The following is a 25,415-nucleotide window of genomic DNA, read 5'->3' on the forward strand; positions in this document are numbered from 1 at the left end:
CTTTTTATTTTATTATTTTATAAAAAGAACTATATTTTATTTTTTCATCAAATAAATAACCAATTAAAACATTCTTTTATTTTTTAAAACATCATTTTATTTCAATTATGAAACCCTTATTTCAATTAACAAAAACTTTTTTTCTCATTTATTTAATTTCTAAAAATTCTATTAATTTTTAATTTTTTTAAAAACGAAATGTTACATTTGACGGCAAATCTCTGTATGATGCCAGTCGACGGAGCTACTTTCAGTTCAAGATTGTCAAATGGTTTTAAAATGTTTATTGGTAGTTCCATGTCAGTTAACTTAATAATTTAAACACAAAATTTACTCTACTCGACTAGAAAGTCCCACATCGATGTTGTAATTGTCCTTTATACAGGTTTAGGAACAATTTCTTTCTAGTTTCAAGGACGGTTTCCCGTGTTTTAGGCCAACTGGGATATCTGCAAGTTAGTATCTATTTTAGGCATTCTGAATTTTGATTAAACTGAAATTTAGCAGACATGTGTCCCAAAATTATTACAAATGGGGTGCAAGTCACTACTCAAGTTGTTGGTGCCTAGAAATACATACGTCACGTCCTCTGTATATTTTCGTAATGCAATTTAGATACAGCTTTCTATTAGAAAAAACGCAACCTTCGGTGAACATTTCCTTACGAAAATGCTTGGCAGAACCACACCTAATACCAAAATGAAAACACAAGTTACCATGCTTATTGACATTCCCACAGCTAGTCTACCAAGTTGTAAGAAATGCAATACTCTTCAAAATACTAGAAACTGGTTTGGTGGGGTGTGCCATGCCCGTGCAGTATTGCAACGCTTGGACGACAAATGAGAGCATAGCAAGCTATTGTAGCAGACCCTCCCCTCAAAAAATAAATTTATTATCGTGTGAACCAATGACCCACATATCAGATATTAAACGGATAAGAACAGATACTACATTTGATCTTAGCCAAAAGGCCGAGAAAGGTATGCTTTGAACAATGGAATAATGCATTTTTTTTTAAAGTTTAGTCTTTAGCGCTTGTTATTTCTCTTGAATGATGTGATACTTTGTTGCACTGTCAGTCTTCTTGTTTTTGTAGTCCTCAGGACAGTATTTGTTTGGTCGACCAGCAACCATCCAAGTCTAACAAATACCACGGATAATGGATGCCATCATCCACAATTAATGAAGTTGGGATAGCTTGGTTCAAGCTTGTTGCTTAATGCATAATACTGGTCATTTTGACAGATGAGTTTGAATGAAAAGGGACAACATCATCACAACATATTGAGTCTTGAGACTGTGCATAGTAGACAGGAACAAAGCCACTTCGGCAAAGACCAGAAATTGATCTCTCAATTGTGACAGGGTCTGTAAAATAAATTATAGTTGCTTTGAATCTTCAAGTTTTCCAGAGAAAAATCTTTAGACCCTCTGAATCCAAATTTACTAACTAATAGATGGAACCTCCTGTACAACTACATTTTGAAAGAATTGTGCTGGACAATAATATTCTCTAAAAATCCATTAACTTCATTGAACATGCAGCTATTATACTCATACTTATAGTGCTATCCTGTTGGATGTTTGTCAATTTTTTCAAATTGGGGTGTTGGTATTCATTTTATCTTTCGGAAAGCGAATTATAATGCTGAGCTGGAATTTGGAAGGTGGATTTCATGCTCCTTCTGCTGAGCCGAGTCATGTTTGCAAAAATTTTGACCATTGCAAAATAAAATCGCAGAATAAGATAAACATTTGAGGATAGAGAACCTCATTTACTTTTTTTTGCTGTTTGTTAGAAGGATTACGTTATACTATAAAATAATAAGAGATGCTTCAGTGTTTGAATGAATTAATCAGTTCACTTATTTAATCTCATACACTGAGGATCAAAATGTAGAGGGCCAGGGAAGAGAAGGAAACCGCCAAGAGAAGTTTCTAACTTACCCAATTTAAGCATTCGAGCATTCTGAGTTTAGTTAAACTGAATTTTTGTTGTCTTCTTCGGGTACTTGAACTGTTTTTTGCACTTTGAGGTTGGTCCCAAAAATATGACAAATGTGAAGTTGGTGCAAGCTAGTTCTCGAGATGAGGATCGATGCTTAATTAGGCTACCGACTAAGGTTTCAATAGAAGAACAATTTTTTTGCCCAAGCAAATCAGAATATGAACTTAGTTCCATATATTTGTTAACATAATCTATGACTCATCAACGGAGCTAGTATAGAAATGGTCACATGATCTGTTGTATATTTACATATTATGACTTACCTGAGAACTCATTTGGAGAGAAAACTTCAACAAGCGAAACTAGGTGAGATCACATAAAGATTCAATAATCATGAGTTCAAATTGATGCCAAAGAATTTCATTGTTTCGTTATTTTATGTTAATTTGGCTTTATGTTTATTTTCCTTCTTTTATGTTAATTTAATTTTATGTTTTGTTTCCTTCGTTTTTGTTATTTTGTCGAATAGTTGTTGCAGTGCAGCATCTTTCTCAAAAGTTTCATATAGGTTTCCACTGTGCAGACCCCTCTTGAATTTTCATAGGCATTTGATGTTGATGTGTGAATGAAATTTGATGTTGTAAGGTGTGAATAAATAGAAAATTGTTCATGAAAAATAATGTCTTAAGATTGAATAAAGAAATGGCCTACAAATAATTTTGATTAAACATTTTCAGACTGTTAGCTCTTTTCTTTCGAATAATTCTGTCTTCAATTTATTCAATTTACATTCCACTAACTTTGTACATTGTGGGAAACTTTGAAAGGCTGATTCGTGGCTGATAATTGAAGTTTCGTACCCGGGTACTAGTGTATCAACTTACCCCGTTCTTTTGTTCCCAATAAATTTGTCATCTTCATATTGAATCAAATTTTCCGTCTCAACAAATGTTATAGTATTTTATTATACATTTTTAACGGATTAAAATGACAATTTAGTTGGTGAGACAATTTACTTTTGAAATGAATTAATAACAAGAAAATATGGCGTAACTGAGTTTTACTTAAATAATGATGATATTCTTATGCTTAATCTTTTTTTCTACCTTTTTATCTTATTTTTCTACTTTTTTGGGTTAGATTACATCACATACAGTATTATATTTTTATTTCATTTTCTCTTTCTATCTTTCACTTGGTGTGTGCATATATAACGATTTCTTTTTCACGGACATACACGAAAAAAAAATTATCATAACATATTTATAAATACATACATGTTTAATATTCATAATGTAAATTTGGGTTGGGGAACTCAATTTACACTGCATTTTTTGAATTTTTTTTAAATCCTTGAGAATTTGGGTTCCCCAACCCGAATTCTTAATGTGATTTTTATTTTTATTCATTTTAGAAAATTAACTTTTTAAAAGATTTAAAAAAATAAAAGTAAAGAAAATTAAAGATGATAATAAAGTTAAAAATAATATCATTGGAGAATTTTTTAAAATTTATATATAATATGAAATAAAATACATTCATAGTAAATAAAAAAAGAAATTTAATTTGTTTGACTAGAATTTCGGAGACATACCTATTCTTTGAATTTGAATGAATGTCATCTTTCTTTCTCATCCATATTAATTCGTACTTTTTTTTTTATTTTGATCAATCTTTCTTATTTCTCTCTCATCTTTCAAACTATTTATCATTAATTTTGTCATTTTTATGTTTCAATTGTATTTTTTAATATGTTTTCTTATTCTCATTTTATTATGTTATGTTTGTCTCTCATCTCAATCACCATATTGTTTTAATTTATACGTATTATATAATTTAAATGTAATAATTATTAAGACTACTAATTAATTTTTCATTTTTTAATTAATTTGACTTTAGAATAATTCACAACATATTTAACTACTTTAAACTTGCAATCTATTTAAGTAGTAACTAAAAAAATTATATCATAATATTCTATAATTTTATTTTTTTATTTTTTTAAAAATATTTTAAAAAATTAAAAATCACACCTAGAATTCGAGTTGGAGTGACTCAAATTTTGAACGGGTTTTAAAAACAAAAACACAGTGTAAATATATATGTACAGATAAATAATGGGGAAAATTGTATGTTTTGATAAAAAAAATAAAAAAATTCTTGTATGTCCGTGAAAAAAAATCCATATATAAGTGTATGGTTATCATTTTTCTTGAATAAATGTATGATACCTTATCATGAATTGCAGAACGCATCCAATGGTCGGTTAAGTTGCAAAAATAGACGATTATAGGTCAACTCAAATTGTTTGTTGGAAGATATGACCATGGCATCTTTGTAAACGTTGGGTGTAGGAAAAAGCGTTGTTCCTTCCCGGTCTTGTATAAGGTTCCTAACACTTTCTCAATGTTTGATTGAAGATATGACCACTGGCCATGGCGTCTTTGTCACGTTGGGTGTAGGAAAAATCGTTATCCACTCCTGCGTAAGGTTCCTAACACTTTATACATTATTGAACTTGAGTCAACTTATGTAATCTTCTCATTAACTAATTAAGTATTCTAAGTAAAAGAAAATAAAACAGTAAATACAATATTTTTTTAATACGTTTAAAATTAAGTTCTATTATAAAAACTTATTGTATAAATAACTTGCTCTTCAAAAAAAAAAAAAAAAAACTTACTGTTTCATGTCACAAAAAATGACAAAATAAGGCTGGCAAAGGTGTGAGAATAAAGAGCCATTTCATTTTAATTATTCAGGTGTAAAATAGATAAGGTCTGAAGTCAACGTCTTCTGCAAACGGTGTATTTCCAGGAAAGTAGAGTCTAGTGAAAAGATCTATTTATATTGAGAACATGCAGTGAGCATGAGGGGATCAGTTAGAATTAAAGTTAGTGATGAATATGGAGAGTGAAAGCAAGCAAGATAAGCAGAAGCTGGGGGTCTTGGATATCCTCAAGGAAGCTGTAACATTTTATGCCAGCAACATCAACTTCATCATCTTCACCTTTCTCACTTCCCTTCCTTTCTTTTTTGTCATGGTTTACTTTGAAACTTTGTTCCAGCAAACTATGGTTGAGACCCCAGAAATTATATCACTTCTACCTTTTAAGGAACAAAATTATCTATATTACCATTTTGCATATCATCCTCACATTTATGGGGTCGTCGACACACCTGGTAAAAGTTTTAGTGAGGATTATTTGCCTGTTTTGATTCAACTTGGATTCATTTACTTGGTGCCTCTTCATGTTCTAGGGCTCTGCTCTGCGGTTGTAACTATGGATTCGGCTTCAAAGCTGCGCTCAGAAGAGAATAACATTAGTCTCAAGGATATGTTTAAAAGATCCATTGACATATCAATAATGAAAGGCACATTTATAACTTCTTTGTATATGCTCTTTTGGTCATCTTGTCTCTTGATTGCATTCCCATGGACAGTAAATAACTGTTATATTTTCTTCAGGGGTTTTGGTTTCTACATATTATTTGCAGTAATTTGCTATGTAGCACTTGCAAAGCTATTGATGGTATATTTGGAATGGAGTGCTATTTGGAATATGAGTTTTGTGATATCAGTTGTGGATGGTATATATGGTATTGGGGCTTTGCGAGTTTCGTATTACCTCAGCACTGGTAATCAGAAGAGAGGACTACTTTTGATGCTTGTTTTCTTCGCTTTGGGACTTTGTTTAAGGTTGTCATGTGTCTCCCTTGAATGCTATAAAGGAGGGTACGGGATATTTGTACAAATTGGGCTCCTCACTGTGTTAAATACACTTAAATGGGTGTCGTGCATGATTTACTTTTCTGATTGCAAGGAGAGGAAAATGGAGAAGAAAGTTGATGAGGAATCAGGAAAAGATCTTGCAAAATGATTCATGGAAGAATGGAACTTGGAGATAATTTGCTGGGAAATACTGATGAATTTGTTTTTATGTAGAGTTAGTGTTGAGAATTTGAATAATGTACAAGATGTGTAAAGTGGGAAATCTTTATACTTCCATGTGCCATGAACAATGTAGGACTATTTATCTGAATTATTGATCAGGAAAATATTGTGAACAATAACTTTCGTCAAATGACAAGCTTACCATAAATCTATTTTATTTGCCTGTCTACACTCTAGCATGAAATTTCTATTTCTATTTTTGAGTAGAGATGAAGGAACTGATGGCCTAGTTAAGCAATAAAAACAGAAAGAGCTAGGAATGTTTGGCTAGAAAATTTGTTTGGAGACCGGTAAAGAATGGGGCACTTTGTTTTGATATTAAGCATCATGTTACCATATGTTTCTGAGCGTAGAGTAGCTTAATTGGCTCAGATACAAGAAAGCGTGGAATTCCACGTGCTGCCATAACTACCATCTTGTTAATATTACAATTTATCTTTCTTCCCAACTGAAGAATGGCAAAATTCTTCTTTTGGAATGAGGTTTTTTGTATCACTTAAAACTCATTTTCATGACAAAAGATCTACAGTATAATGTCATATAAAGGTTTGACTCCTTCCATGGTTCATTGGCAATCACTCGGTACACAAGACATCCCATCCTGCCTTCTCACATGCTCCAGACCTCATGAAAATTTTGTCAATTGTTTTAGAATCAATCACTCTAGCAAAAAGATTGCAAACAGTTATAACCAAACCAAAACTCGAAACTTAACCTCAACTGATTTAGTTTTTATTAATATGTGTAACGTGAGATTAACAGAAGCAATCCATTTTATAACGGAATGGTTCCAATTTACAACCAAAACTTTTACTTCCTCCCTTCTACTTATATGTTGGCACTAGTAAATGGGAAACAGGACTCACCTTTAATGTGACCCATACAAATTTTATTTAACAGAAGAAAGTGTGTGAGAAAGTGGCTTTTAGATATATAGGCTATCCTTTTGATGCATAAGTAAGAAAGGAGATTAGAACTTATGACTTTATATATAATATTCAAATCTCTTATTACTATACCGATCTTAGTCGGTTTAAACAATTGAACAATAATACAAATATGCCCTATATTTATATAAAAAAAAAAAGACTTTAGCTAAAAAACAGTAAAATATATTTCTCTGTTTTTTATGATTTTATTTATAAACTTAACATATACATTTTTAAATTTTGTTTTAATATGTAGATAATTTCAGGTCATCTCTGATTTAATTCAAATTAATCTTAAAACATCAATCCACCCTTTGCACTGTTTTTTTTTTCTAAAAAGAAAAAAAAAAGCAAAATTAGCTGTATGAAAGAGTGATTAGTGGCAGAGAAACGATAACAAAAATTGGTAAAAGAAAAGAGATTAGAAGGTGTGAAGAAATAGGTAGGAGAATGAGAATGCAGAGCCACACAAACTAGAATAGAAAGAGTGATGACTCACTAAAATGATGGATGTGGTGAAGAACGGTTAGCAGCGGTGTGGGACTTCACATGGCTTCTTCTACACTCGCTCCCACTCTCAGCCTCTCCACCAAATCCTACTCCTATCTCCCCAACACCAAACACCGGTTTTCATGTCCCAGAATAAAGTTATTCTACTCCAAGCACCGCTCCTTCTCCGTCTCAGCTTCTGCTTCTGCTTCCACTTCAAATTCGCTTCAGGCTCTCATATTCGACTGCGACGGCGTGATCCTCGAGTCTGAGCACCTGCATCGCCAAGCCTACAACGATGCCTTTGTTCACTTCAACGTTCGCTGCCCCTCTTCTTCTTCTCCGGGCCCACTCAACTGGGACGTTCAATTCTACGACGAACTCCAGAACCTCATTGGTGGAGGCAAACCCAAAATGCGATGGTTCTCTCTTTTGTTCTTTTGTTTATCTTTATGTTCTGCTGTTGGAGTTTACTTACTTATCGTGTGATTGTGTTGTGTTGTTTAAGGTACTTTAAGGAACACGGGTGGCCTAAGTCCACGTTGTTCGAGACGCCTCCCACTAATGATGTGGATCGGGCCAAGTTGATTGACACTCTTCAGGTGTTTATGTCTTTCTTACCCTTTTCACTTGTCTGTCTTTAGCACTCAGAGTAAGCTAGTGTATATATATTGCACTAGCTTCCTTATCTCTCCTTCTCCCTTTACCACTAAGTCAATCTAGAACCCACATTGCTTCATTACGTGGTTGTTAGTTTAGGTGCTTCGTAATTCAGTTATTAAGTTTCTCATAATATGAATGTCACTCAGTCTTCTGAACTTGGCTCTTGCCCTTGTTACTGTTTAGAATTTAATTAGAATGCATTAACAATTTAGAAGCTTTTTAGACTGTCGTCCAATCATAAGCTTTTGAACATGGAATTTTACCCCATTTCAATCCTAGTGTGGAAAAATGGAGTTAACGTTCATTGCCATTATTATTATTTTTTTTTCTTTTTGGCTATTCAATTTGCATATAGAAGATTCCCAAAGTATGAGAACTAGAGATGTTTATTTCCTTCCTTCGTTAATGAACAAGAGAACTAGCAAAACCATGCTCATGAGAATTGCTTCTTATTCCTTGTCAACTATTTTGGGAGGGCAAATCAAATTTATGCATGCGTGAATGTCATATTTTGATGTTTAACCAGTAAATACCCTTTCAATTGTCATTTCATTTGGAATATGATGTCATTACATTTTCCTTGTTTTGATCATGCAGGATTGGAAGACTGAGAGATACAAAGAAATAATCAAGTCAGGAACTGTGAGGGATCCTATACTGTGAAATTGGTATCTGAATTGTTGGTATGCTACTGTTAAATACTCGTACATTTTGGCACAGGTAAAACCCAGACCTGGAGTTCTGAGATTGATGGATGAGGCCAGAGATGCAGTAAGATAATGATATATGTGTTCTAGCACTGCACTGATCTCTAGTTTCAGTTTCATTACCTAATGTATTACTTGCTTTGCTTCTGATGGGATGTCTTCAATCTGAGCTGTTTCGGTTATTGTTATAACTTATATTTTATGTTAGTTAGGGATATTATCTTTTAAGTTTGTCACTTTTTGCCAAATTGTTGTTGCAGGGGAAAAAGCTAGCTGTTTGCTCCGCAGCGACTAAAAGTTCAGTTATTCTCTGTCTTGAAAACCTTATAGGAATTGTAAGCCCATTCTCACTATTGGGAGTAGAAATTATTTATTAATTTGCACTCAACCCAGTTATTTTCTCTGTTGTAGGAGCGCTTTCAAGGCCTTGATTGCTTCCTTGCTGGTATATATCCTTTGATTGGTCATATAACATTCGAGACATGTTTTCTGCTCAAGTATTGTGAAACAAAACTTACACCATGCTGCAGCGCCCTCTGAAGCATCAAAACTCAAAATTTATTTGCATCTGTTTATTTTTTCATCCTATAAGAAAATTGGATAACACATTCTCATAATATTAATTCTATTATACATGTGTAGAAAAGGTTTTCCACTTTTCCTAGTTGTTAACATCCACGATCCACCACTCTGCTTGTAAATTTTATTGATATTTTTATGTGGCAGTACTTTGGGTATTTAAGTTTAAATCTATCTGTCCATTTATTTTTATTTTTTTATCGGTAAATGTTAGTTGTTAGTGGGAAGGATTTGAACCCACAACCTCCCCCCTTCTCTTCTCACTTCAACCACCAAGTCAATCTTATAACTCTTCATCTGTCCATTTATTTAAACTTCCAGGTGATGATGTGAAGGAAAAGAAGCCTAGCCCATCAATATACGTGACAGCTTCCAAGGTTTTATTATGACAATATGATCAAAAACTTTGAAACATTAAGTTTTAAATTTCTTTTATGCACTAACCGAGTGAGCATAATTTACATGAGCATTGCAGAAGCTAGGTATATCAGAGAAAGACTGCTTGGTTGTAGAGGATAGTGTTATTGGATTGCAGGTAGATTTTCTCGTGCTGTCAATTTTCTATATTTTGAGATATAACCAATCTAATTATATGGTATATGCTGTTTAAGAAGAGAAGAAAACGGACTAGATGAGCTTGGGTTAGAAAGTTGAAGGGCAAGGAATTGTCTTTGTGTATTATTAGACATAACAATATCAATAGATGAGCCTAGACATATGGAATTTCAATTACAGAATCTTCATTTTGTTCCTTAATTCACCAAATTGCATTTAATCTTGTTGTTTAACTAACAAAAATGCTGAAACTATCATCTGATCTAAATTAACCTCTATAGGCAGCAACACAAGCAGGGATGTCATGCGTGGTTACCTACACACCTTCCACAGCAGAACAGGTGAGGCAGTTAAGTTAACTTTCAAACAAATTCAACAAGAAAATGCCAATTAATTTGATATTGAACATGGAGTGGAATTACTATCCACTTAAACTGGCTGCACGATGATGTACCTGTATTATATTTTGGATCTAATGTAGGATTTCAAAGAAGCCATAGCAATCTACCCTGACTTGAGTAACGTAAGGTATAAGGCATTGCTAACAACTGAAGGTATTAGATTTTCTTCATTTAGACTCAGCTATAAAAATTGTGTGAACCATCATGCAGATTGAAAGATTTGGAATTACTACTTCAAGATGTAGTAGCTGCTAAATAGAAGATTTCCTTGTGCCTTGGAAATATTGCTATTTTAGCTGCCCTGCAGTGGTTTCTATCAGGAAAATGGATTGAAATATTTGATGTTTATCACAAGGTTAAGATCTCTCTCTTAAAAAAAAAAAAGAAGAAACATTTTTCCATGTATTAATTGACAGCGGATGATGTATACGTGCAAATCAAAATGTGACAACAATTCTTTGCAAGATGTATTAAAGATCAGAATCTATTGTTTGTGTTTTTCTCATTAAATTGTAATGCTTGCCAGATATTTCCTTTGACAATTCATTATGTTCAATGCAAGAAAATTGCGATATTTTAGTTAGGATAAGTTTGTTTTCGCCATAAAAATAAGAACGGAAGGAAAAATCAGCAAAGAACTTAATATGGATGTTCACCCTCAATTTTAATGGGTTCCGAATGTAAGTGTCTTTCGGACTCTCAAGTCTCAATCATCTAATAACAAAAGTTATGGATTAATTTGTCATCGTTAGTGGAAGGACTGATATGCTGAATGCTAGTAGCATTGCAATGGAAAGTTTGTTTGAAGTTTGAAGAGTCTACATATTTATTAAGAAAAAAAAAGTTGTTTTATTCAGAAGATGTATTTAAAACCGTCGTAATAGTTTAGTATATTTCCTTGTTTTCTAAATAATAAATTAATTCTCCCAAAATTTTAAACATATAAAGGCTCGAGAACTAACCTCAGGATAACTCGGTAGCTATGAAACCTACGCGCTAGCCAACTGTGCCACCACCCGTTTTTATGGAAGTGAGCTTAATTATAGTTAACCTTTAGTAATTTTCACAATTAACCGTATAAGTGCCACATATAAAATTATACTATGATAAATAATTTTTTTAAAAAAAAAAACAGAAATGTCATGTAATTTTGTTTATCGGACAATTGCAGTAGTGCACAGTTTCATTTTTTTAGTATTTTCAACATAGAGACAGTTGTATTTCATTTTGATGCATTCTTTAAAAAAAAATATCGATCACTAATATGGATTAGACTCTTATGGCATCCTTATTTGAAATTGTATTTTTGTTCTTTTCATTTGTCTTCTCTTTGTGTGAAAAAAAAAACTCTTCATTATAATTGTTAGTTTTAAATTTTTGAAAATTATAAAAAAAATCATTTTTTTTTAATTTTTAGCTTCAATTTTTTTGTTTTAAATTTTAAATTTAATATAAAATATTAAGTTTAATTGGTAATAAAGGTAATGATGGAAGCAAAACAAAAGAGGAGGAAAACATAATAACACTCACGATAAATTTGTGATAATAAATACATTGACAATATGACAAAGATAATGGTGATGGTCACGATGGTCATAAATATTAACAAATAATGATGGTGATTAGAATGATGATGACTATTGTGGTAATGCTAATGATAATGGTAATGCTAATGATGGAAGCAAAACAAAAGAGGAGGAAAACATAATAACACTCACGATAAATTTGTGATAATAAATACATTGACAATATGACAAAGATAATGGTGATGGTCATGATGGTCATAAATATTAACAAATAATGATGGTGATTAGAATGATGATGACTATTGTGGTAATGCTAATGATAGTGATAATCATGACTAGAATGATTATGACTCTTTAAAGATGATTGATGATAATTGTCTTCAATCACAACACTAGAACTTCTTCATCATCTAAAATCTAGATAGTTAATTATCAGGTTTTTATAATTTAAAATTGTAAATAGGGTAAGAAAATAAACATCACATACTGATCAAAGAATGATGCAAACTTTTCTAAATTTTATTTCTTGCAAACATATTTTTACTTTTGAATTTAATGGCCATGAAATAATAGTCTAAATGTCATTCAATCACAATTCTCATTCATGATAAATTTATTAATTTTTATAATAAATACTTTATAAAAAATATCAAAAATAATTTTTTATTAAATGAAAGTTACACTATCATGTATATGATCATTAAATTCTTTATTTGATAGGAAAAAAAACTAAACATTTTAGTTTTAGGATAAGAGAAAATAACAAGGAGAAAATAGTTATAGTTGAAAAGACTTTTAAGCGGGACGATGGAGTATTTACCCCAACAAAATAGTATTAGTTACTGTGAATTTTATTTTTAGACATATTCTCACAATGGGCAACACAACATTTAGGGGAAAAAATATCAACAATAATTTTTTATTAAATGAAAGTTACACTATCATGTATATGACCATTAAATTCTTTATTTGATAGGAAAAAAAACTAAACATTAAAGAGAAAATAATTATTCTTGGAAGGACTTTAATTCGTGCGCTAGAGTATTTACTCCAACAAAATAGTATTATTGAGTGTAAATTTCATTTTTAAACATATTCTCACAATGAGAAACACAACATTTAGGGAAAAAAAATATCAACAATAATTTTTTATTAAATGAAAGTTACACTATCATGTATATGACCATTAAATTCTTTATTTGATAGCGAAAAAAAAACTAAATATTTTATTTTAGGATAAAAGAAAATAACAAGGAAAAAACAGGTATAGTTGGAAGGACTTTTAATCCGTGCTCAGGAGTATTTACCCTAACAAAATAGTATTATTTATAGTAAATTTCATTTTTAAAAATATTCTCACAATGGAAAACACAACATTTAGGGGAAAAAATATCAACAATAATTTTTTATTAATTAAAGGTTACACTATCATGTATGACCATTAAATTCTTTATTTGATAGGGGGAAAAACTAAACATTTTAGTTTTAAGATAAGAGAAAATAATAAGGAGAAAATAATTATAGTTGGAAGAATTTTTAATCTGTGCATGGGAGTATTTACCCAACAAAATAGTATTATTAACCGTAAATTTCATTTTTAAACATATTCTCACAATGGGCAACACAACATTTAGGGAAAAAAATATCAACAATAATTTTTTCTTAAATGAAAGTTACACTATGACGTACATCCCAATTTTTCGTAAATAAATTTAAAAAGCTTTTTAGTAATAAATAAATAAATAAATAAATATAGAGCAAATAATAGGCTGAGTACCCTAGGTATAAATAGTTATGTTAAGTCAGCTGCCTCCTTTTGGCCTCATTTCCGTTTTTCCCTTTCTCCTCTCAAAACCCTTTCTTTTTCCCGCAGCCCACCAAACCAGTCTCAGAAAAACGACGATCTCAAACCCGTTCACCGTTGGATCGTCGTGAAATTTGAGTATCATGTTCGCAACACAATTCCGAGCATTCTCACCGTTGGGAATTTCGATATCATGTCTGAACTGAGAGAAAAACCCTTCGCATTGTAGCCTTTTTCTTTCCCGCAGAAACCCAGAGCTGTCTTGGTAAAACTACGATCCCGGTTTCGTTAACCGTTGGATTATTGTGAAATTTGGATATGTTGTTCGAAATTCAATTCCGCACGCTTCCACCGTTGGGATTTGCGAGATAATATTCGTGGAGGGAGAAAAAGGAATCGTATGAAGACAGTACAAGTGGAGGTTTCAATCTCTTCTCCGTCTCTCTGACGTTTGAGAATTCTATCGGAGCAGTCGGATGAATAATTGAAAGAATTTCCGGGAACCGCTAGAGGTGTTGCTATCGCTGGCTGAAGACACGTGAGCCCGCTTAGAGGTAAGGGATGAGTTATTCACAGTTGGGGATTAGTGAGAACATGTGTAGGGATCCTTAGAGGATTAAATTAGGATTTTATTTTGGGATGTTTGTTAAATTGCAATTTTTCCTTTATGATTATAAATAAAATATTGATGTCCTAATGAAAATTGCTTGATAAATTGTGCTCTTGATATTTGTATATTTTGACCTATGATTTTGATATAATTGTGTAATATTAGTTAAGGGGTTTTAGTCCTAATGTGATAGTGTTTTATATAAATTGTTATATTGAGGATATGAAATGATGATTCAAATTGTGAGTATGTGATGAATTGTAGAAGAACATGTTGCTTTGAGATTATAATATTGTTATTGAGATTGAGTATAAGTGTAAAGTTGAACATGTGTTAATTTGTGAGATACTTGTAAACATGTGATGGTGGATTGTGACACTATGAGATGTGAAATTGTGAATGAGTTCTAGTTGTGGATAAGTGTGTAGTTAACACTTGATGTGAAATTACTTGTGTTGTAAGCTATGAATTGTACAATACCCGACCAGCGTTATCTTGAGAAAAGCGTTGATGCGCAGTGTTAAAGAGAAAATGTAGGTTTCCTATTTAGGAACCAGTGTTAAATCGTAGCGCAATTGTGTTGAACGTGTTTAAAACACGAGTGTAAGGTCGTGGGTATTGTATAATTCATGAGCAGTGTCTGCATGTAAAAAAAATTATTTTAGGGGTTGGACCTGAATCAGGAGGGAGAGGCCCTGACGGACTCTTCGGAGTGTAGGCCTTGGGGGTCACCGGGTTTGAGTGCTCCTTTAAGCCTATGCTGATCTCATATGGTTGGAGCATTCTCGCAAAACATCGTGACCCTGACTGGTCTCCCTATGATCTTACTTAGTGAGAGTGACCTGACAAACCCATTGTGTGGTGTGTCTTGTTATGTACTCCTAAGCGCCCCAGGGTGGTTTTTCACTGACATGGTACCACATTGCATATAGAATTGAGTCTTAGCATAACTATTGCATATGCTTGCTAATTGATGTGTTATTATATCTTGATCGAAGTGTGGGATTCTTGTGTAATGTGATTGATAATTGAAAAGTGAATTTTGAATGACGAAGTGGTGAAGTTACGTGAGCTATGTTTAAGCAAGTGGTATCTCATTTATATAATATGTATATTTAATTGTCTTGTTTCTCTATTAGCTAGGAATGTGATAACTCACTCCCTGTGTGTTGTTTTGTTTGAATCCTGTGATGATCTTGAACTTGTGTTCGGGGGAGCAGACGAATAGGTGGATGACTATGAAGAACTTCATGCTAGAGGACACGGGAACACCACGCTCTGATAGGATGTGACATTAGGATATAGGTTCTATATTAATTGTATGAGACTTATATGACTTTCTTTGAGTCGAGATGACTTTATTATTTATTTGGACAAGTTTGAATATGATGTAGAAGAAAGTGAATGTGAGCCTTTTACCCATTTGAAAAGCTTATATTTAAAAATGTTTTAAAAATACTTTTAATTAATATTTGAATTTTTATTCCTTTATTAATATATATGTGAGGGGTAGAGGGTGTCACATATATGACCACTAAATTCTTTATTTGATAGCGAAAAAACTAAACATTTTAGTTTTAGAATAAGAGAAAATAACAAGGAGAAAACATTTATAGTTGGAGGGACTTTTAATCCATACGCGGGAGAATTTATTCCAACAAAATAGTATTATTTATTGTAAATTCCACTTTTAATCATATTCTCACAATGGGCAACACAACTTTTAGGGAAAAAATATCAATAATAATTTTTTATTAAATAAAAGTTACACTATCATGTATATGACCATTAAATTCTTTATTTGATAGTGAAAAAAAATTAAACATTTTAGTTTTAGGACAAGAGAAAATAACAAGGAGAAAACAAATATAGTTGGAAGGACTTTTAATCCATGCGTGGGAGTATTTACCCCAAAAAAATAGTATTATTTATTGTAAATTTTATTTTTAAATATATTCTCACAATGGGCAACACAACATTTAGGGAAAAAATATCAATATTAATTTTTTATTAAATGAAAGTTACACTATCATGTATATGACCATTAAATTTTTTATTTGATAGGGAAAAAACTACACATTTTAGTTTTAGGATAAGAGAAAATAACAAGAAAAAAATAGTTATAGTTGGAAGGACTTTTAATCCTTGCGCTCAAGTAATTACCCCAACAAAATAGTATTATTTATTGTAAATTTCACTTTTAAACATATTCGTACAACGGTGGCAACACAACATTTAGGGAAATAAATATCAACAATAATTTTTTATTAAATGAAAGTTACACTATCATGTATATGACCAATAATTATATATTTGACTGGAAAAAAAAACTAAACATTTTAGTTTTCAGATAAGAGAAAATAACAAGGAGACAAAAGTTATGATTGAAAGGACTTTTAATCCGTGCGCCAGAATATTTATCCCAACAAAATAGTATTATTTAGTGTAAATTTTATTTTTAAACATTCTCACAATGGGCAACACAAAATTTAGGGGGGAAAATATCAACAGTAATTTTTATTAAATGAAAGTTAATAAAAAAAAACTAAACATTTTAATTTTAGGATAAGAGAAAATAACAAGGAAAAAACAGTTATAGTCCGACAATGAGCAACACAATATTTAGGTTAATTACTGATTAAAGGCATTCATAATGAAATGGGGATGGTGATGCAGTTGGCTAACGCATATGTGGCATAGCTTCTGAGTTATCCTGAGGTCGATAGTTCTGGCCTCTCTCACCCCAAGCTTTATCTTTTTCAATCTATAATAGACTTCGTTTTTGTTCTTTCCCCTGATCTTTTTCATGGTTCTCATGAGAGTTGGGTCTGTTCATCCTGCCTAGTTTTAACAATAAGGTCGTAGGAAAATTCGAAGTTTGTCTTCATACTTTTTAATATATTAAAATCATAAAATTGGGTGAAAGATTTAATCTTTTGTTTGTGTAGTGTCAACAAATCTATTAGCCTACTGTTAATTATCAGATGGAAAATGGAGAAAGGGACCCGAATTAAAAATCCTAAAAAGTATGATAACCGGATTTGTGCAATTAAAATAATGAAAACCAAAATTACATAGTGCAACTAAGAATATTGATAAATTCTTTTAAAATTCAGTACTTGGAAGAAAAAAAATGTTAAAAGTGATATTAACATTGCTCTTTTCCTGTACAGGTATAAAAGGAAAAAGGTAATTCTTTAACCATTTAGATTGTGTTCGGATACTCGTTTCACCACGTTGAACGTGGAAATTACACATTTTATTACAAAAACCTGAAGCAACAAGGTTGTTGCTTTCCCATTGTGTCAAAAAGACGCCAACACTAACACACACTTAGTATGGAGTAGTAACAACCTCAATATAGTTTGAGCTTATCATACGATTGCAACTTACACTAATGGAATAGTAACCATTTATGATATGATTGCAACTTACACTAGCAACATTCCCCCAACAAAGAAGAAAGAAAAAGTAAAAAAAAGTTGCCACCTACGGTTAATAAGAGCATCCCTCAACATCTGCAACTGTCCTCAACTTCCAATAGTGCATGTGTGGTAACAAGGAATATATAATCTTTCGATATATGGGATTAAATAATAATTATTTGCTTTGTTCTCAGAGCATCTATTTTTTTGGAAATAAAGATAGCATTGAACCTAAAGCATAATTCAATATCACCCCACCCCAAAATAAATTACAAAAAGAGTTTAAGTTCCAACGAAGAAAAAGATCTCTAAGTTCTTCTGCTCTTCATCTCCTGTTTCCAAGGACAAATAAACAACCTCCACCAACACAATTTAATCCCTCCCAGAGTAAAATAGCTGTTAAGCTGTCCTCAGTAAATGTGTAATCAAGAATGACGCATCCGAGAAAGAAGAATATTTGAAGAAGTAGAAATATTTGGATAGATACACAGCTTCCAACAAAATCTTATCTCCTACCCGTGGCAGTCTTGCCTTTGCTTAAATCAGCAAGTTCCTCAATAAGCTTTCTCTCATCATTGCTCAGTCTTTTAGGAATTTCAACTTGCACACGAACCAATTGATCACCCCTCATATTGTCTTTATTCAGGAAGGGAACACCTTTCTTAGCCATAACAAGTGTTGTGTTCGGTTGTGTCCCAGCAGGAATTTTCAAATCGACTGTTCCGTCTACAGTAGGAACCTTAATTGTAGTCCCCAGGATTGCATCAATATACGAAACCTTGCAGGTGTATAAAATGTTGGTGTCATCACGTTTAAGGACAGGATCTGGGATAACCTCAATAACTACAAAGAGGTCACCAGGGGAACCACCTCTCCTTCCAGCATTCCCCTCATTCCGGACCCTCAGACGACTACCAGAGTCCACACCAGCTGGGACCTTCAGGCTTATCCGTTTTGATTTCCTCAGCCGACCATCCCCAGAACATGTATTGCAAGGTGTTGAAATTTCTCCAGTCCCATTGCATGAAGAACATGTCATTGACTGCTGGAAGATGCCTAATGGAGTTCTTGTTGATGAGACAACCCGGCCTTGACCTCCACAAGTGCTACATCTGGATGGTGTAGTCCCTGGTTTAGCCCCTGAACCATTGCAAGTTCCACAGCTCTCTAATCGGCTTATCTCTATCTCTTTTTCTATGCCAAAAACTGCTTCTTTAAAATTCAAAACAAGACTGTAATACTCATCTTCACCATCAATTGCTCCATTCCAAGAACCTCTGGAACCTGCACCGCGATTCATGCCCTCAAACAGTGATTCAAACAGATCAAATGGATTGCTGAAATCCTGGCATGACAGAAAGAAATCATTCATTGAGAAACAAGAATAACAAAATAAAATTATACATCACCATCAGAGGTAACTTACCCCCATCCCCATTCCAGAACCTTTAAGCCCAGCCTCTCCAAATCTGTCATATATGGATCGTTTCTCATCATCTGATAACACCTGCAATGGAATTTATTCGCAGAAGACAAGTTATTGTTAAACATATGCATAAGGGCAAACTGAGTTTAATAATCTGCAGTTTTACCTCATATGCGTTACTAATTTCCTTAAATTTTTGTTCAGCTCCAGGTTCTCTGAAACACAAGAAAATGCAGACAATGGTTTAACAATAAGCAACAGTTATAAAACGATTCAGATGACACCAGAAAATTATGCAACTAGCAAAATTGTGTTTGAGACAGCTTATTTTTCTTAATTTCAGCTGTTTTTATATTTTTGAAAAATGAAGCTCAATTGGAATTGCATTTTTTGTAACTTAAGTCCTCCACGCCGCCCCCCTGAATTTGAACAAACATTGTCATTTTGCTTGCCAGTAAATTACTATATATGCAAATCACAGTAACAAAATAAGCATTATTGTTTAGTATATAATATATTAAGAAACAATAATAAACAAAGAAATCAATTCACAGAGAAAGCAATATCAACCAATGTTCAAAATATGATGTGAATGAAACCCACAAGACAATCAACATAATCTGAGATAGCCAAACCATTGACCACAGCAGTAGTGTTTTTTTTTTACAACAACCAGGGGGGGGAGGGGGGTTGACAAGGGAAAGGAATGAATCAGAAAAAAGACAGTCCAATATGTGAAATCAGGAAAAGAATTTAACTCACTTGTTGACATCTGGATGATAATTCCGGGCAAGCTTCCGATATGCTGAAATATCAAAAGTAAAGAGCTTTGATATTGCTATGACAGACACACTAGGTCACTAATCACAATAAAAGAATATGCACAACCAAGCAAATAATATGCAGATTCTGATTAATGACAATTTCTCAATCACAATTGTTCAAGTTTAGGTATTAGATGGAAAAGAGAAAACTGAGACATACTTCACTGATACAATCGTGATGTGTTATATAAACAACAGCAAAAACCTTATCTCACTAGGTGAAGTCAACTATTTGATGTGTTAATAAACACTTGGACATAATGCTTTATATATATATGCACCTTCACACCTAGAGTAAAATTATTTTAATTTCTCAAAGGTCAAAGGAAGCAGAAAGAGTTACAAAAAAGTGGGTAATCATTAATAATCAACAGACTAAAGTTACTGTGATAATTATTTTGCTTACATAGAGATGGCTATGAAAAAAAGGTTATTAGCAAATGAATACACTGTATTCAAGCATTTCAACTTATAATAAATTAATAATGGAGGTATTATCATGTAACAGATAAGGGAACAAATAGAAAATACCGCTCTTAATTTCAGATTTACTAGCATTTCTTGAAACCCCAAGGACAGAATAATAATCCTGCATGTTGACAAATAAAGGATATTCAGTAAAATATATTGAATAATTCACATGGGCTTTATACAGTTGAAATAAGAGGCAATGAGGCATCCTTTCACAAAGTAAAATCATATATTTAAAACACACGCACACAAAAGGAACTCATCACTGCTGAAGAGTGCATTTTAAACTTACAGCATTAGCTCTAACAATCAACCTCGATCCCTTGCGACGATTAAAAGTTTGGGGCGCACCCACATTGAGCAGTGTGGAATCTCGAGAAAAAAAGCTTGAACTTGTTGCAGTCATAAAGCTTACCCTGCCGGTAACAATGCAAAAAAGGTGAGTTAAAGAAATTACAAAATCCAGCACGATGAACTAGGCTGAAAATTAAGTATAGCTGCTGTGTAGGATGCTAAAGAATATTAACATTTGTTGGAAATAGTATTTAATGTACCTAGGAAATAGTAGATTCATGTATCAGACGATAAAATGCATTTAGTACTCATGGGTATTAATGTCTACGAAGTCACACTCAATTAATATCACAGTAGTTAATATCATGCTATAGCAGCACGAAGTAGCAGAATGAAGTGGTCCTTGATTGCAACAGGATTCAAATAGCAGTACTATCACGATATATGCTTCAAAAACCCTTTTTTTACCCTGAAACAACATTGTTTAGCTTTTGGGGGGATAAATTGTGATTTCTCTCCCATTTTTAATGCACTTTTTGCTTCAATGGTAGGATTTGAAACCCTTCTTCCTTGACCATTTCACATAAAAAAATTCCTGTTTTGACCACTGTTCCTTCACACTTTACAGGACTATTTTTTCCGTGTGTTCCATTCTTTCTTCTTCCTTAAACTTTCTATTTCACATTCTATTAATTTTTAGTTAACTTGTTATTTGTTTTCCTATTAATTTCACCATCATATTTCATTTTTTGATGTCATTACTATGTTCTTCTTGCTCCTAGATTGATGGTGATTGTTTGTGTAAACTGCTACTCTTATGATTTATCATGCATTTCTTTAATTTTGGGTTTTTCTTTTGTTTTTGAGTACTTATATGTATAGTATAAACTATTTAGTTTGTATTATAATATTTAAAATAACAGCCATCCCCCGTTTCAAAGCTAGCCACTATGTGCTGCTATTTGAGATTGATAACTATGATTGATATTAACCTAGGAAAAAGTCTCCACCAAGTCTATTAAAATCCTATACATATGGATGTTTTGCATAAACTATGTAATAAGAAAGCATTTCCCTTCTCTAAATTCTCTCTAGATTATTTTTTTCTCACTTTCCCTTTCTTCCTCCCCCTCTAAATCCAACAATACTCAAAGACAGATAGGATGGAAAGCATTCACTAGTTTTTGAGAAATTCAGACCATATCCAAACAATAAAATTATGGTCAATGACAATTAAAGTAACAAAATCACAAATTACACCTAACTTATGATTACATATCACTGCTGGTCGATATGATAGAGAAAACAATGTTAAAACTTAAAGAGTAATATATTCCTTTCCCACAGAGCAATGCAGGTGCATCAACATGAATCATGAAAAGGATTTTTAGGGCTGCAAACCAGTGAACCTCAGACTTATCGCTGTTACATGCAATGAGTGCCTCATAAATTGCTATTAATGGAACACCTATACTACTAACATTCTACAAAACAAATATTCAATCATAGAACTCACTTGTGGCTGGATGGTGCAAACTTTCCTGTGATACTGGATCTTAGTAATAGCTGAGGATGAATTCCCCATTGTGCAGAAGATGTACTACCAAAAGGTGTTATTGCCATCTAATATGTAACCTTCTCTGATGAACTTCTGCTAGCTGGAAAAAAAATGTATACTGAAATTTAATATGCTAGCATGGTAAGGGACCATCTAAACAGAAGCAAACAAGTTAAGGAAAAAAAAGATTTAGAATGCGACTTGAGGGGCAAAATGATTCAACTGTTCAAGTTGCCATGTCACACAATGAGCATATGATGTAAGACATGTAAGGAAAAAAACCTTCTCTGAAGATTCCGAGGGCCTGAGTTACTATCACTAACAACTTGTCACTCCTATTACCCTACTATCAGGAAAGACTTGTCACATCCCGGGAGACTTGCACACCATGCAGATTTGAAGACCTATGACTTCATTGCTAACTGCATGTTTCATGAATTTTGAGTAATTTGTTTAATTTTCCAGCATTTATTGTTTATACTTTATAGTTTTAAATATCAGGTCATCGTGCCATACACTATACTGCTATAGCATTTATTATGGGGTTGACAGATACACGCCACTATCCAGGATTGACAACTATGGAACACCAATTGAAATCCTATTTCTTATAAAGATCTCGAACATGGAAATCATTTTTCTAAATCAAATGAAACCTATTTCCTAACTATTCAAACACTGAAAAAATCAATTACCACCAAATGCAAACCGATATCTAAATAAAGTCAATTACCAGATAAAGTTAAACACTAAATCTAACCTCTAGAGTATACAAAAAACAAAAAAAAAAACGTAAGAGTTCGGCAAGTTCAAAGAAGGAACAAGATATTAAAAAAAAGAATACCAGACCACCAGAAACAAAACACTATCGAATTGCCAAGTGAACCTAGGAATGAATTGCAAACTATTCAACTGTTCAAGTTTCATACACCAGAAACCAATAAAGCACCGAAAATCACATGGCATAAGAAATAAAATTAAAATTCCAAACACAAGAACTACAACAATAATCTGCATTAAAATAAAGAGTAGAAACGATAACAGTGAAATCTAGCCTAGGCAACAACAAAGTGAGTGAAAGAATCAAAATATGTAAGCGTGACAGACAATTAGCAGTGAAGAGTTAACATTTTTGGTTGGAGAGAGAGAAACCTGGTGGTAGTTGTGGTTCCCTTTTTATTAACCTGAGAGAGAGCGCAGTGAACACTTAGTTGAAGAGGATGAGGCTATTGCTTTGCAATTGATAATTTGATATTTGATGATGGACACCCTAATATTGCTTTTCTCCCTTGGGTTCTTCCTCGCCGTTTGATTTATTGTGGTTATTAAAATTAAAATGCCAGCCTCGCCCCTAACTTATTTCCTTCCTTGCTCCATTCTAATTTTCCTAACCATAAAGACTGAAATTTAATATGCTTAACATATTTCTTTTCAATTACTTTTAAGTTTTACAAACTTATTTAATTTCCTAAAAAGTTAATGTAAGATCCTTAAAGCAAAAATATCTTATCATTCATTTAAATGAGAAATTACCAATCTTAAAAAATTAATATATTTGTACCACCAATTACTACATTTATTCTAACTTAATCACTATCTTGAGTTTGTTTTCGAGTTCGTAATTATATAACTAGTTTAAAAAGAAGAGTCGTGTGATTTATATAAAAAAACAATAAGAATATTTCACTTTGAATAAATGATAAACTATTTTATTCCTATCAGTTGTTCTAATTCGGCAGGTTGGAGTTTTTCGTGGCTTCCACATGTTGTTCATGATAAAATACTAAATTTTCGGCAATTAATTAACAACATGTGGTCAATTAAATTAAATGACATAGAAAATATAATTTTTCTGTTCTCAGTAAAAACATTTTTAGTCTAAGTTACTCAATCAATACAATTAAGGGAATACTAAGCATTTTCCAACAATTTTTCCACTTTCTTTTAACCTTTTTCATTTGTTGTGATAAGTCCATTATAACCCACGTATGTGATTCATAAATTATTTTTTGCATTTAATAATTTCTTCGTACAGACAATGACCGTAAGAAGTTAAGCATAAAAAATGAATAGAAATAACCCTTTGATTATTAAAATATTATTTTTTCCGTTAAAATTAAGTTCATTTATTCAGATTTTATCTAATCTTTAGGTCGTTATCTATCTATTCACAATGCTCTTAGTTATTAAAAGAAAAACAAATTTAATTACACTGACTATTACTCAACTTGGTTCAAGTATTTTTTTTAACAACTAAATTGGATTAAATTTTATATGAATAATCTAAGAGTTTAATCGTGATGCATTTTAAATGTAAAAAAATTACATCATAAATTATTCATAAATTACTATTAACATAACTTTAAAAAAAATATTATAATATTTAATAAATTTATTATACATGATACTTTATAATAATTGAGTGACACTATAAGAAAAATTACTTTATAATATCAGCATACAACCTATTTTCTCATACTCAAAATGAATTATAAATAACTATATGTCTCAGTAAATTTACTCTCTTTTCAATAACTTTTTAAATATATTATACTTTATTAATCAAACAATTGAATGCGTTAATATTAATTGAATGTACATAATCTTTTATCGTACAAATTAAACATTTGTACTATATATACTTATTTTTTTAAAACATTTTATTTATTAAATTTTTTTTATACTCATCAACAACAACAACAACTTATCCCATTAGGTGGGATCGGCTACATGGATCAACTTCCGCCATAATGTTCTATCAAGTACCATACTTCTATCCAAACCATTAATTTCGAGATCCTTTTTTATAACCTCTCTTATAGTCTTTTTGGGTCTTCCTCGAATTGTTTGTCTTTTTTATACTCATAGTACACTAAAACAAGTATTATTGAGATATCGATACACATGTTAAAAAAATTCTTATATTCTTATTGAAAAATATTTGATACACACCCAATATGGTATTTAATACCTAGAGAGCATAAAAAAAATAATAAGTATAATAAAATTTATAAAAAATAAAAAGTGTTAATGGAATGTTCAAAATAAAAAGAGATTTGTGCACTATTATTCTATTCTTATTACAAATCAAGTGATTATACACACCATGAGTTAATATAGTAAAGTTAAAGTTGTTGAATAATTCAAATAATAATAGAATTTGATACTTGAAGAAAATAATTCAGACTTTCCATATAATCCAACTTCAACTTCAACTTCAACTTCGAATTAGTGCTTATGTCTTTCAT

At 32.0% G+C, this 25,415-nt stretch overlaps 3 protein-coding genes and 1 non-coding gene across 5 annotated transcripts; 2 read left to right on the top strand and 2 right to left on the bottom strand.

The window, feature by feature from the left end:
• Positions 1 to 796: 796 nt before the first annotated feature.
• LOC114413910 lies at positions 797 to 987 on the bottom strand. Its single transcript, XR_003667051.1, has one exon. It is a non-coding gene; the product is annotated as a U2 spliceosomal RNA (small nuclear RNA).
• Positions 988 to 4,733: 3,746 nt separating this feature from the next.
• LOC114413096 lies at positions 4,734 to 6,075 on the top strand. Its single transcript, XM_028377297.1, has one exon. It carries the CDS (start codon positions 4,852 to 4,854, stop codon positions 5,830 to 5,832), a length of 981 nt encoding a protein of 326 aa, XP_028233098.1. The 5' UTR covers positions 4,734 to 4,851; the 3' UTR covers positions 5,833 to 6,075.
• A 1,164-nt stretch (positions 6,076 to 7,239) lies between these two features.
• Positions 7,240 to 10,771, top strand: LOC114413097 (haloacid dehalogenase-like hydrolase domain-containing protein At4g39970). Its single transcript, XM_028377298.1, has 11 exons — positions 7,240 to 7,746; positions 7,833 to 7,926; positions 8,585 to 8,629; positions 8,708 to 8,758; positions 8,955 to 9,029; positions 9,106 to 9,139; positions 9,595 to 9,650; positions 9,749 to 9,808; positions 10,110 to 10,169; positions 10,310 to 10,356; positions 10,440 to 10,771. Exons 1-11 carry the CDS (start codon positions 7,385 to 7,387, stop codon positions 10,486 to 10,488), a joined length of 933 nt encoding a protein of 310 aa, XP_028233099.1. The 5' UTR covers positions 7,240 to 7,384; the 3' UTR covers positions 10,489 to 10,771.
• A 6,948-nt stretch (positions 10,772 to 17,719) lies between these two features.
• Positions 17,720 to 23,475, bottom strand: LOC114413098 (chaperone protein dnaJ A6, chloroplastic-like). Of its 2 annotated transcripts, XM_028377300.1 has the most exons (9): positions 23,320 to 23,464; positions 22,450 to 22,589; positions 22,126 to 22,267; positions 20,608 to 20,731; positions 20,376 to 20,433; positions 19,783 to 19,825; positions 19,187 to 19,235; positions 19,021 to 19,101; positions 17,720 to 18,939 (listed from the first exon to the last, which is right to left on the bottom strand). In XM_028377300.1, exons 3-9 carry the CDS (start codon positions 22,230 to 22,232, stop codon positions 18,100 to 18,102), a joined length of 1,302 nt encoding a protein of 433 aa, XP_028233101.1. In that variant the 5' UTR covers positions 22,233 to 22,267; positions 22,450 to 22,589; positions 23,320 to 23,464; the 3' UTR covers positions 17,720 to 18,099. The 2 variants fall into 2 exon arrangements, with proteins under 2 accessions (XP_028233101.1, XP_028233100.1); XM_028377299.1 differs by lacking the exon at positions 22,450 to 22,589 and having other exon boundaries at positions 23,320 to 23,475.
• Between the last annotated feature and the right edge of the window lie 1,940 nt (positions 23,476 to 25,415).

Source organism: Glycine soja, chromosome 5 (genome assembly GCF_004193775.1).
Source record: "Glycine soja cultivar W05 chromosome 5, ASM419377v2, whole genome shotgun sequence".
In the NCBI taxonomy this organism is placed as follows: domain Eukaryota; kingdom Viridiplantae; phylum Streptophyta; class Magnoliopsida; order Fabales; family Fabaceae; genus Glycine; species Glycine soja.

Coding starts and splice junctions, on each gene's coding strand:
- LOC114413096 (XM_028377297.1), top strand. CDS start 4,852: ATGAATATGGAGAGTGAAAGCAAGCAAGATAAGCAGAAGCTGGGGGTC.
- LOC114413097 (XM_028377298.1), top strand. CDS start 7,385: ATGGCTTCTTCTACACTCGCTCCCACTCTCAGCCTCTCCACCAAATCC. Junction 8,630..8,707: donor AAATAATCAAGTCAGGAACT/GTGAGGGATCCT, acceptor ATTTTGGCACAG/GTAAAACCCAGACCTGGAGT. Junction 8,759..8,954: donor TGGATGAGGCCAGAGATGCA/GTAAGATAATGA, acceptor TTGTTGTTGCAG/GGGAAAAAGCTAGCTGTTTG.
- LOC114413098 (XM_028377299.1), bottom strand. CDS start 22,232: ATGGCAATAACACCTTTTGGTAGTACATCTTCTGCACAATGGGGAATT. Junction 19,826..20,375: donor TAAATCTGAAATTAAGAGCG/GTATTTTCTATT, acceptor TTGATATTTCAG/CATATCGGAAGCTTGCCCGG. Junction 19,236..19,782: donor TATCATCCAGATGTCAACAA/GTGAGTTAAATT, acceptor CTTGTGTTTCAG/AGAACCTGGAGCTGAACAAA.